This window comes from Delphinapterus leucas, chromosome 14, assembly GCF_059928025.1.
Source record: "Delphinapterus leucas isolate spDelLeu-1000000601 "Yukka" chromosome 14, BTC_Dleu_Yukka2, whole genome shotgun sequence".
NCBI lineage: Eukaryota > Metazoa > Chordata > Mammalia > Artiodactyla > Monodontidae > Delphinapterus > Delphinapterus leucas.
The window spans coordinates 26,801,111-26,814,050 of record NC_143142.1 but is presented as its reverse complement, the minus strand read 5'-3'; the positions used below and the strand labels follow the sequence as shown (position 1 = coordinate 26,814,050).

The following is a 12,940-nucleotide window of genomic DNA, read 5'->3' as shown; positions in this document are numbered from 1 at the left end:
ACCCACCTCTTAGAGACCACAGATTGAGTCCACATCTTTGAAAGCTGATAGTGTAACATTGTGTTATCTTTGATAACAGTAAAAATGTGTAACTTACCCTAACTTGCTGGCAGGTGCTCACAGTGGAGTCTAGTTGGGCTTCTCTGGAACTTGGACAAGGTATCCATGAGGTTATCCAAGTGGGGTGGGGCCTGAGTGACGACTTTCATGGGACCCCTAACCTGAGACTTGGACTGAGCCATAACCTCGCCCTCCCTCCTGGCCCACCACCCCAGGGCTCTCCTCGACCAGACAGGTAGGGGTGCCCACCTTCAGTGGGGATACCTGCCACTCCTTTTGCAGTGGTCCTGGTAGCACCATCAATTGCTAATAAAAATAGTTTTTTTAAATGGCCATAGAAAGCTGTTTTCCTACCATGATAGAGCCCTGTGTCTTTTAAACCACACGCACATGTTATAGTTCACAGTTGAGCCTTGTTCCCGTTGATACTGAGAAAAGACAAACATGGGTGCTATCACCGCATTTGTTATTTTGGAATTTCTGCAGTACAGTTAAGCAGAATCAGAAGAAGGTAGACAGGGAGTTCCCTGGCGGTCCAGTGGTTAGGACTCGGCACTCTTACTGCCAGGGCCCAGGTTGAATCCCTGGTCAGGGAACAAGGATCCCACAAGCCATGTGGCGTGGCCAAAAAAAGAGAGAAAAGAAAAAGAAGTAGGTTGACAAACTGGAAAACAATAGAAAAATGAGATGATATGAGGAATAAAGCTTTTAGGACTTACAAAGCATTGAAAAGCACTTCAGACTAATAAAAATAAGTCATTGAATTGGCCTCATATAAGAAGATTTTTAATTATCTGTCTTTCACTAGTCATAGCCAATTGGAATATCTAATGATAGAAAGAGATAAGTGCAGTTTTACTCAGATTCCCAAGGAGGGTCTCACTGAGAAGGTGGCATCCAGGGGTTGAGCAGATGGCGATGAGGGGACAACCGTGTGGACCTGCAGAGAGCTATCCAGGTGGAGGGAGCAACTGGGGCAGCAGATGGAGTGTAGACGTGGGCTTAGGACCAGGGCGGGGGAGAGTGCAGAGGGGAGGGGGCCGGGAGGGGCTCTCGTCTGAGTGAGACAGAGCAGTGTGGAGGCCTGGGCAGCAGTATGGAGCCCATATGGTGGGGGGCCGAGGCCGCACTGGGGAGACCAGTGATGTGATCTAGGTGAGAGCCTGTCGGGGGCTGTGGGTCGTCATGGTGGAAGTCAGGGCAGGTGGTCACACAGACTCCCTGGAGTGGGAAGTGAGGTGAGGCCCCAGAGGAGGTGTGACGGCTTCCCAGACTGTGGCCTGAGCAGCGGGAGGGATGCAGGTTCCTCACTTGAGGTGGGAGGGGGTGTGGAGGCGAGTGGACATTGTTGAGTCCGCAGTGCCTGGCAGCAGGGTGAGTGGACCTGCGGGCTGGCTGTTGGGGGGTGAGCCTGGAGCACAGGGGAGGAGCCTGGGGTGCGGCTGAGCCGGGGAGCCAGTGAAGGTGGTGGAGAGAACGTTTGAAGGAGGCAAGAGCAAGCAGTGTGCCCCACGTTGCCTCACGGTCGAGTGAGCACCGAGGATCGGCCGCTGGACTGGATGGCATGGAAGCCGCCGGTGGCCTTGGCAAGCGTGGCTCCTGTTGGTGAAGCCGGGTAAAGGCCTAATTGGCGGGCGCTCAGGAAAGACCAGGGGAGAGAGCTGGACGGAACCCAGCTGGTCTTGTCAGGCGCCTGCAAAGAAAGACAGCAGAAGAGCTGAGGGGAGGATGGACTCCAGGCCCGATGAGGAGACGGAAGGGCTATAGCAGCTGGAAGACCCATCGGAGAGTGAGCGGGGGACGTGGCGGTGGGGAGGGGGGCAGTAAGACCAGGGAGGGGTCGCAGTGCTCTGTCAGGGAGGGTCTCTGGGCATGACTGTGGGAACGATGGCTGAGGCCAGAAGCCAAGGTCATTGGAGTAGGTGGAGGACTTTAAGGGTGTTAGAAAAATCATCCTCTTGGAATCACCAAGAATGATGCTGGAGTGATGACGGGAATGACAGTGACCAGAAACTTACATCTTCAAGGACAGGGAGGGTCTCAGGTGTATGTAGAGCTGTGGCGAGAAGGAAAGGGCGTTGTATGGTCTGAAGACAGAAGCTCCAAAACTGGGGTTTGGGGAGGAAGTCATGTCACATGTGTGGATTTACTGCAGAACTCAGCAGTGACTCCAAAGGGTGTCTGGAAGGATGACTCAGGACGTGGGAGAATTCATTCAAACAAAGTTAACAACATTGAAGGAGGCTACAGTGCTCCTGACAGCTTGGTGTGCTGTGAAGGCGGCACCTACGACCGATAACAGAAGGCAAGATTCATTCCCCACACATGACGGGGTAACCAGCCATTCAGCAGTTCGTGGGTGAAAGGAAGGTAATGTAGAGCCTTAGCTAAAGACAGCATGATAAATTCCAGGTATTAAAGAAACGTTCTAAATAAAGCAAGAGAAAACGGAATTGAATATTTATTAGACCTCCAGCAGAGGGAATATTTTTTCAAAGTTAACAAGCAATAAGAGAAATCATTTTTAAAAATACAACAAAGGAGAATAACTGACTTTACTACATAAACCTTCTACAGCATAGGAAGGTAAACTGATGGAATTTGCAGCTAAGGTCTGTATTGTCCATAGTCCATGGAAATTGCTAAGAAAACCGGTCTCCTTTCTGGAGTCCCAGGTGAGCATGTCTCTGCTCTAGGACTCAGGAAGCACAGGGGGGTCTGTGGTTTGCACGGCTGTCCCCCAATCCCACCCACACTCTGAGCCCCAGAAGAGGTTCCTGTGCCTCCTTTAGCAGACACTGCGTTCTCGTTAGACCCGCCAGCACAAATCACCTCCCAACAGATGGGGTAGGAACAGAGGAGTCCCTGAAGACAGCTTCAGACACACCAATGTGTACAGTCTTCATTTTGCGAATTAAAGTGGAACTTCAAACATAAAAATGTACTCAATAAGTTAGAAGAAAAAAATCATAATCCTCAAGCTAAAAAGGGACTTTTGAAAAGGACATTCTGCTAGTAGAAATGTGAAGAATCCAGACTCATGAAAATGCCCAGGTGCTCCGCCCAGGTTCCCACGGTGCGGCATCCGTCTCAAACAAATGCCCCGGGGTGTGCAGAATGACGTGGGCACGTGTGCTCGTGGGCATGAGGAACTGGAACCTGGTCCAAGTCCACTGCTGAGTTAGGTCTGTTCCGGGTCTCGAGTGCCCTCAGCCACGCAACGCGGAGCAGGACAGCGGGGCCCGGGCTCGTGCTCAGCACTGGCGCACACACGGGAGATCACGGTGCTGCCCGCGTGGGCGGTCTTGTCGAGCTGACTCTGAAGATTTAAATCATCCTGTGAGCAAAGGACTAGATGGCTCCTGACTGGCTGCTCTCTCTGTTCACCTCACCAGCCATCCCTCCGCACTCCCGGTGCCGCACCAGGCACTGAGGTTGGAGAAACCAGGGAGACCTTGGCTGTCACGCCGCGCTCTGATGAGGCCGGGTTAGGGTTGGAGAAGGCGGCTCAGCCGGCCCGAGGGCTGCAGACCCAGCCATGCAGTGGCACGAGTGCCACACTCTTGGCCAGGCCCTCAGTGCTTTGTCAGAAGGGAGTCGGGTGGGGCCATTAGATGCTTCAGATCTTAGGACTGATTGCAGAACCTTAGTGGGAAAGTTCTTCAGGTTGGTTTGGAAAAGTCTAGTTATGATGGTCCCAGGTCAAGTCTCCTCAGGTGTGAGAACGCCAGGGGGCTGCTGACTGGCCAGCTGGCAGGGTGGAGCTGCGCCGTGTCCATATCCACCACCAGGTAAGAGACTCACCATTGGCCATTGTCTTCCAGATGTGATGGACGTAGCGTGGTCCCCCCATGACGCCTGGCTGGCCTCGTGCAGTGTGGACAACACCGTGGTCATCTGGAACGCAGTGAAGTTCCCAGGTCCGCACCTGTGCCTGGGCGGCCTTTCCATGGGGCTGCCCGGCGGTGTCTGGAACGGGTGGGCTGGGTCTCCTCGGCTGGTGGCAGCCAGCCTGTCTTGTCAGTAACTCAGGTCTTCTTTATCAATCACATTTAAGGTTTAAAGAGAAGTTTACATTAAAGAAAAATAATAGTAACCAAGTGCCAGCATGGGTGTCCCTGCTGCAGACTGTGCGGATGGACCCCTGGCACTGGGACCCCAGCCAGCTGCCCTTGAGGGTGCGCCCTCCCACTCCAGGCTCTGGCCTCAGCCCAGTAGCCGTCTCCTCTGTGATGCCCTCGAGCATGAGCAGGCTATTAGATCGTTTTGCAGATCAGTTTTTCTGTTAACGTGTTTGAAGTCCCTACCGATGGCAGAGCCTGGGATGGCACTGCGGTTTGCAGCCAGTGAGATGCTTCTAGTCCCTCCCTGGTGACAGGAGCGTGTTCTTCTCATAGGCTCAGGTCCCGGTCACTTGCTCTCTTCATAAGCTTCAACCGTGTTTGGGGACTCGGCCCAGCCACCGTGGCTGGGGTGTCATTCAGCTTACAGCTCTCTGGGGTCCAAGCTCCCTCCCCTTTGTCCTCAGTGATGACGAGCAGAGGACTCACTCAGCGCAGGGCCCGGTCTCCCAGGGAGGGGCACATCGGGAGGGCTCGGATGGGCACGGGCTCCTGTCTGGAAAGGAAATCATGGGCAGGGCTGCGGCTGCCGGCAAGGTGAGGCGGCGCATTTCAGCTCTGGCCCTGGCTGCCTGCCCCTCTGAGGGCATGTGCAGCCTCAACCCATACATGTCAGCTTGGCTGGAGGGAAATGGGTGGTGCCCACCTCCTGGGTGAGAACAGACTCTTCTGCTTGTGCCCAGGGGTGGGGCTGACCAGGGCAACTCCTGAAGCCCCTTCTGTTGGCCGGCCGACCCGTGGCCCGTTTCTAGACAGAGTCACTGTTTTCCCCTTGGTGATGCCTTTCCAACCTCACTTATTTGTCCTCACAGAAATCCTAGCTACTCTGAGAGGCCATTCTGGCCTGGTGAAGGGCCTGACTTGGGACCCTGTTGGTAAATACATTGCCTCTCAAGCCGACGACCGCAGCCTGAAGGTGTGGAGGACGCTGGACTGGCAGTTAGAGACCAGCATCACCAAGCCTTTCGATGAGGTAAGAGGCCTGGCAGGTCCCCCACTCCCGCCCCCTGCCTCCCACACGGAGCAGGAGCTGCCTGGGGTCCAGACGTGGTCGGGGAGCCCAGAGTCAGGTGATGAAAATCGTTCACTTCTCAGAAGCTATTAAACATCCACCTTTGTAGTGAAAAGGCTTGTAGGTGTTAAAGCTGAAGAGTTTACAGCACGCTGCCCCTTGGGGTGTGGGGGACGTAGAGGGTGGAGGAGGCTCTTGTGTCTTCCTGAGGGCGCTGGGCCGTGCTTGCTGACCTTCGCTCTGCAGGCCAGCCGGCTCCTGTGGAAGGCGTTAACAGTCCAGTTTGCAAAGCATCTGGAGCTTGGACTGCACTGGCTTGTGTAGTATTTTACCATCTCTTCCCTCATTTGAGTTCTGATTTCACGTGGGACCAGAGCTCAAGGTCGCCACTATTCAGTGGACATTTCTTGAGTGCCTCCTGTGTGTACGGCTGTCCTGAGTACAGGAAATGAACGTGGATTGAGATGGAGTTATCCAGAGTGGGCAGAAATGGCTGGGGGTAGGTGGTGGTCACGTCAGAGAGGGCTTCTTGGAGGAAGGGACCTGAGTACGAAGTTTTGCAGGAAGAATAGACACCTGCCCACTGGTCAGGGCTGGCTGTGGAGAAAAGTGGGTATCACATGTTCAGCTGTCCCCCAACCCACAGAAGTTCCTGAACTGGATCCATGAGCCTGGTCCTTACCTCACTTAGTTCTGCCCTCCTTGGCAGCCACCTAGTGTGAGAGGACATGGGCTGCAGGCCTTGTGGAGAGCCACTGGGCTCCTGGGGCGGCTGCGGGGGGTGGGGGGCGCGGGCAGGACAGGAATGTTTGGAATCCTGCAGGAGCTGGCAGCACTCTTCAGCCTCTGGGGGGGCTGTCCTGCCTTGGCTTGGACCTGGCTGGCAGTGGAGGCAGGTGTGTCCCCATGCTGCGCTCGGGCCCTGCCCTGTCCTGCCTTCCCCAAGGGCTGCGCAGCCTGGATCTTAACCCCTAAGCCTTTCTGACTGCCCTGGACTGACCTTGACCTTCAGGGGCTGGCTTTTAGCCAATGTCATCTCACTTTGCAGGAGGCATGGTGTGAAGAGGTGCCCTGCCTCTGCCTGGGTCAGGGGAACAGTGCCTTTCTCTTGTGCCATTTATGGTTTCTATGGACTTTACAAACCTCTTCTCCTTGGCTGGTGGCGTCACCAGGCTTTGGGCGAGGAGACAGGATCCAGAGAGCAGGTGGGGCCTGGTGGTCACTGTCTGCAGTGCAGAGAGAGGCTTGTGACCAGGCTTCCGAGGGTCAGCAGTGCTCTTTCTCTGCAGCAACACGTGGTCTGCAAACCTCCTGTGGGGTTCCCCAGTGCTGGGTAGGAGAAGGGGTCTGTGGTCAGATAGATTTGGCCCAGATAGGGTTGACAGTGGAAAGAGGTGGCCGTCCAGCCGTCCCCTCAGCCTGTGCCGCCGTGCAGTGGGGGAGGGTAGAATGGCGCCCCTACCGGTCTCCTGACGGCCCCGCTGTCAGCTCACCCAGAGAGACTGGAGTCAAGCTGGCCGTGTAGCCAGCAGCTTGGGCGTGCTCCACCATCGTGCATTTGTACATCAGAGCTCAGTTTGATTCCTGGGGCCAATTTTGGTCACAGAGTTGGCCTTGGGCTCCTTTCAAGCACAGACGTTTCTTGCAGTGTGGAGGGACGACCCACGTGTTGCGGCTCAGCTGGTCCCCTGACGGGCACTACCTGGTGTCTGCCCACGCCATGAACAACTCCGGCCCCACCGCCCAGATCATCGAACGGGAGGGCTGGAAGACCAACATGGACTTTGTCGGGCACCGGAAAGCTGTGACTGTCGTGGTGAGTCCACTTGGCCTCAGGTTGGCCGGCCATCAGCGCCGCCCTAAGTGGGACCCTCAGAACCTGGGCAGTGCTGTGCTCCCCCGTCCTGGGTCATGTGTTGGACTGAGATGGTGGCCTCTGAGATTCAGCACACGTTAGGTTCTTGTTTCATTTTAAATACTTAATGTTTCAATATTTTAAACTAGTTATACAAAATAGAATACATACCCATGTGCTTTATTGGCAAATGGACGTGATGAATATGAAGTTAATATTTTATTTAATGTGATGAATGTCACCAGAACCAGACTTTGATTAGGACACGTGTCATCCTCGGCACAAGGCCTGCTGGGTAGCTGTGAAAGCGCAATGACGCGTGCCGGTGCCCGGGGCTGGGGGACGCCTGCTGGGCTGGGATCCTGGTATGTCTCATATTTGGCGTAGGGTGTGTGCTTAATGCTTGATTAATTACTAATTAACCCTTGTTACTTGGTTTTAGAAATTCAACCCAAAAATCTTCAAGAAGAAGCAGAAGAACGGGAGCTCTGCAAAGCCCAGTTGCCCATACTGCTGCTGTGCTGTTGGCAGCAAGGACCGCTCGCTCTCTGTCTGGGTGAGCCCTACTGTGAGCTCGCTGCTCTGCGGGGAGGGGGTGCCTGAAAGAGGAGAGACCCCCCACTTCTGGTGGTGCTCAGTGAGTGTTTCTGCCCTGAACCTGGGCCTGGCCAGGAGAGGCCACCCTGCCACCCAGCCAGAGCAGCTCTTGTGTCCAGACCCAGATCATACCTTCAGTAGCCAGGGCCACAGCTGGCATATTGTGTTGGCTTTCCTTTAAAAGAACTTTGTGTAGATATAGAACCTCCATAGTGGATCTACCTGAAGTACACAGCTCAGTGCATCTGTCGTCAGGCGTGTTTACTTCCGTGTAACTATTGCCCTGGAACGCTCCCTGCCCCTTCCCTGTCAGGACCCTGCCCGCAGCGCCCCCTCAGCCAGGGCAGCAGCACTAAGGATGTCTGTCACATGGATGAGCTTTGCCTGTTTCTGGACTTTATATGAATGGAGTCATGCAGTGTTTACTTTTTTGCATCTTGTGTTCTTTTCACTTGGCGTAAAGTGGTTGAGCTTTGTGTGTGTTGCGTTAACAATAGTTTATTCCTTATCATTGATTTCCCCATAAGCAGTGTGGATTTGAAGTTGTAGATTTGGAGGTTATCCTTTGGCTGCATTTAGGACAGTTGCTTCTCACAGAGCAATCCTGTGACCCCATTTCAGACCCTGGACCTCGTGCGTCCTAGGCGGTTCAGGCGCATTCTTCTGGGCTCGCCTGGGCCTGGGCTCCATCCCTGGTACTTGGACCAAAACATCACTGACGGGTCAGGTGTTGACAGAGGTCCCAGGTTTCTGGGGGGTCTGTAGGCATGTCTGTGGAAGGAAGGCCAGGCTGGTTCTCTTTGGGGAGTAGAACTAGGATGGGGCAAGGTTCTCATGGGTTCCAGGTGCTCAGATTCCAGTCCCAACCTCAGGACTAGGGCTGTCTTAGCGCCTCCTGCCCTCAAGGCATGTTCCTACCCCAGCCCGCCACCCAGGGCCTCAGGACCAGTGGGCAGGACAGGCAGGCCCTGTGTGTGAGAGCTATGCCTGCTGCTGCTGTGGGAGTGTGGACATGTGCTCAGCCATGTGAGGGGACCAGATGACCCACATGCACGTGGGGAAGGCAGCGGGTACGGTCCCCAGACATAGGTTTTCACAGGATGTTGATGACACACTCATTCTGCATTAAATGAAAAAGCAGGCAACCGTGTGCCTTACTTTAAAGAATAAAATATTTGTCCAAGACGGAAGAGAGGAAGAGTGTTAATAGTGGCTACCCTGGGGCCTGGGTCAGGGCAGCATGAACCTGTGTGGTGCGTGGCACTGATCACATGGAGCCTTGGATATGTGTATGCACCTGAACGTGAGCCTTGAGAAGGGGTGCTAGGTTCTCTCTGAGGCTGTTTTCCTGTCCTGGGACCTGCCTTTGCTGCTGCATTCCCTGCCCAGGCCTTGGCATCGCATCCCTGTTCAGTAGGCCTTCTAGAACCCCCTCCTCCATTGCTGGTCTTGTGTGTATACAGCTGTCTGCCCTGCCAGGCCCGAAGGGGCAGACCCCATGCTGGCACACGTGTCTTTGGCAGGCGTGGGTTCCAGAGTCTCCGTGGTGGCTGTCTGAGTAGAGCTGAAGACACCCTACGTGTCAGCACAGCTCAGACCAAGCCTTCTGGGTCTGGTGGCGGCAGCTGAGCAGAGTGGACACAGAGGGCCTCATTCATTCATTAACCTTTGCCGCCCTTTCCTTCCAGCTCACGTGTCTAAAACGGCCTTTGGTTGTCATCCATGAGCTGTTTGACAAATCCATCATGGACATTTCCTGGTAAGATGGATTCTCGATTCGAGGCTTGGTCTAGGAAAGGAGGAGCCACATGTTGGAGCTCAAGGCCTCCTGGGTGTGATTAGGGTTGGGCAGCCAGGATCCCAGGTGTCGCAGCCAGGACAGACCCCAGGGTGCTGTGCTCCTGGCCCTACTGGAAACCCCTGCTCAGACAGACTGGTGTTCGTCTGGGAAGGAGAGTGCATGATCCTGGTTGCACTTGGCTCTGTCGCTGCGTGAATCAGAGTAGTGCGGCTGTGGAAGCCGCTTGTTTCATGCTTCTCAGCGACCTCATTTAAATGTGCACTCCCTCGCAGTTGTTTTTTAATGGTTTCAAAAATGAGCTAAATGAACATGAAACTCTTACAAAGCACAGGGTGAGAGATACTCTGTACTTGTGCTGAGAACTAAAGGGCCCAGAGCTCTGTAGAATGGGAATGTCGCCCCGACCTCCGCCTCCCCATGAGCGCGTGGGGGCCTCTCCCGAGACTTTGCCTCCCCCGGGCCACTCCGTGGCGGGCGAGCACTGCAGGGCTTGTGCCTGGCTGCTGATGGCCATCTTTTCCAGGACTCTGAACGGGCTGGGCATCCTGGTGTGCTCCATGGACGGCTCTGTGGCGTTCCTGGATTTCTCCCAGGACGAGCTCGGAGACCCCCTGAGCGAGGAAGAGAAGGTAGGAGCACGGCCACGGCGGCTCTGAGGGACCTCCTCCTGTGACCTACACAGACACATTGTTTCCTGAAGCATTCCTGGTCCTTTGCCTCTTGTATATTATAATCCTTGTCTTCTCTACAAGAGAGATTTAATTTAAAATGAACCTCTATTCATGTCAGAAATCCATTCTGTTGGGTTGGCCAAAAAATCCCTTTGGGTTTTTCCATAACATCTTGCGGAAAATAGAATTGAGTAAACCCGGGCATCTCCTCTTGAGCTGATAGCCACCCTGGGAGGTGTTCACGCTGGGAGAGTGGGAGTGGCTGCCAGGGCTGCTCACGTCCCTTCTCCATTGTCCTTCGCTAACGTACTGGCCTCGGGTCAGCAGTTACAACAATGTTAGCAGTCCTTTCCTAGCACTTACTGTGTGCCAGAACCAGGGCCACGTTTCTTCCCTTAAATTACACAAAACCCCTCCAGGCAGGACTGGTCCTGTTTCACTGAGAATAGCATGTGACCCTGAGGTCTGAGAGTGGAAGCATGAGCCCATCCGCAGCCTTGGGGCCAGGCCTCCTCTCCGCCATGCTCTGCCCAGGACAGGGTGGCCAGCGCTCATCCTCAGGGACTTGGTGACAGGCACTACTTTCCCTGCCTCAGACTAGGAGCCTGCCTTCCCGCAAGTGGGTCCACACCAGTATGTGGGGGCAAGAGGCTCCGAGAGCCCAGGGCAGGCGGCAGCTCTCCCCTCAGGGTGCCATTGCTGCTGGGAGACCCCTCTTAGGCTTCTTTGGGGACCCCCACTACAATGTTACCCCTTGGGCTTCAGAGTTGGCCTCGCTCACCACAATGGACTGGCCTGGCGCCCACGGTCACTTTTCAGTGGGGGGACAAGTGTGTCCGCAGCCCCAGCTCTTCCCTCCACCAGTCACTGTCGTCAGGTGACCTCCCCTCTCCTTAGAGAGTCGTAACCCGTCTTGGATGCAGGCAGGGCCCCTGCATTTGAGGAACAGTAGGGCCGAACTCCGAATCCTGCCTTGAGATTCCAGGGGTGCCGGGGAGGGAGTTTTGGCCACAGGCAGGCACTCCAGGTCCTACGGAGTGGGCCCCAAAGCTGCCGGCCCAGTATCCTTCCTGTGAGGCAGGTGTCCTACTGACCTCTGCTTTGGTCGTTAGCACACCATGTGCAAGTCTGCTCCTTGTCACACTGGCCACTCCAGTGTGCTGGGGCCACCGTCCCTGCCCTCACACAGCCTGGCTTGTGGCACAGGGCTGCCGAGACCAGGGAAGGTGGGGCCGGCCCTGCTCGGAAGGGTCAGGACGTGTTGGGGGCAATGCGGGCAGAGAAGGGTTCCCCTAGGCCTGCGTGCCAGGCCTTTCCTTGCTCTCAGGGGCTCTGTTAGCTGCCCCATGGCGACCTCCAGCCACGTGGAGCAGATGGCTGCAGCTGGAGCAGGGAAAGCAGCTCTGGGTTTCAGTGTCTGATTCCCAAGAAGCGTTTGGGGTCCTTGGAGTGATTTAATAGCCTTACATTAGTAATTTGAATGTCATAATTTCAGTTCAGCAAATGTTTGTTGCTGTTTGTTCTGCACCAGACCTGCTGTAGGTGTTTTCCTGAGGGTTACACATCTACTTTCATCCCTGAAGGCTGTAAACATCGAGGGAGGGTACAAGGCCTCTCCTGAGTCATCTAAACAGGCAAACAGGGTGGGAGGTTTCAAGAGAGCCAGCATCCAGGGCTCCGGGACCCTGCCCAGGGGTCTCTCGCTCTGAGCCGGGGGCCAGCACGCAGCTTGCCCACTGGTGGGCAGTGTCCCGGCCAGTTTGTTGCACTTCCCTCTCTCTGCCTTCTCTAGAGCCGCATCCATCAGTCCACCTACGGCAAAAGTTTGGCCATCATGACCGAGACCCAGCTGTCCACCGCCGTCATCGAGAACCCTGAGATGCTCAAGTACCAGCGGAGGCAGCAGCAGCAGCAGCTGGACCAGAAGGGCTCTGCGGCCAGAGAGACGGGCTCCACTACCTCGGTTGCTGGCGTCGTCAACGGGGAGAGTCTGGAGGACATCAGGAAGGTGAGGGCTGGGCCCAGCGGCACTGAGGACACAGGCACGTGCCCAGGGGCGGCACAAGGCCAGGAGGGCAAGAGGCCATCTAAACAGTGCACAGACATGGGCAGGGAGCTGGGAGCCAGCAGGGGGCCACTCGGCCTTGTTGCCCTTGTCTGCGTGTGGCAGCAGTGGGGCCCAGGGCACCTTATCAAAGGCCCCGCCCCAAGGAGATCCAGAGGAGAGCTTCCTTTGGGGGAACTTCAAACCTCACCTCTAGCCTTTCTAGGAGATTCTAGATACTGAGAACAGTGGGTTTCAGGCTCTGCCCTCAAGAGACATCTGTTGACTCCCCCTTCTTCCTCTGGAAGCCCATGTTTCCCTGGGGGGTCGGGGTGGAGATGGGAAGGGAACAGGACAGATGTTGGCAGCTAAAACCCTCTCTGGGAGCTTGTGCAGGGTGTCACACTCCCCAGGTGGTTCAGACACAGTGTGTGACAAACCCTGGGCTTCATTGAAAGAAAGTTTGAAATTGTGGCATAGAGACAGGGGTCTCATCTGTTAGCTCCCTTGTTTAGCCCCATGGCTGCTGGGTGCATGTGGCTGGCCAGGCATGTGCTCACCGCTCCGGGAACCTGGCCAGGTGGGAATTGGAGATAGAAAGGAAGATGTTGGAGCTGGTTCACCTGGGAGTGTCTGTCTTTGATGCCTTACTGTCGAGCACACACCCTGATAAAAACGCTTATTCTTTGATGAGTGGCTTAGTTTAGTTGTATCTGAAAGGCCACAGAGGAGTTAGATACATTTCATTAGAAGTCTTATTTGTTGGTATTTGGAGATTC

At 55.2% G+C, this 12,940-nt stretch overlaps 1 protein-coding gene across 5 annotated transcripts in view; it reads left to right on the top strand.

Annotated features, from left to right (window-relative positions):
- HIRA (histone cell cycle regulator) overlaps positions 1–12,940 on the top strand; it is a 79,921-nt gene that overhangs the window by 22,120 nt on the left and 44,861 nt on the right. For all 5 annotated transcript variants that reach the window (XM_022551274.3, XM_022551275.3, XM_022551280.2 and 2 more), the window contains 7 exons: positions 3,885–3,980; positions 4,994–5,154; positions 6,842–7,009; positions 7,491–7,604; positions 9,334–9,404; positions 9,970–10,075; positions 11,910–12,125. In XM_022551274.3, the coding sequence (XP_022406982.1) occupies positions 3,885–3,980; positions 4,994–5,154; positions 6,842–7,009; positions 7,491–7,604; positions 9,334–9,404; positions 9,970–10,075; positions 11,910–12,125 (932 nt within the window). The remainder of the gene's footprint in view (positions 1–3,884; positions 3,981–4,993; positions 5,155–6,841; positions 7,010–7,490; positions 7,605–9,333; positions 9,405–9,969; positions 10,076–11,909; positions 12,126–12,940) is intronic.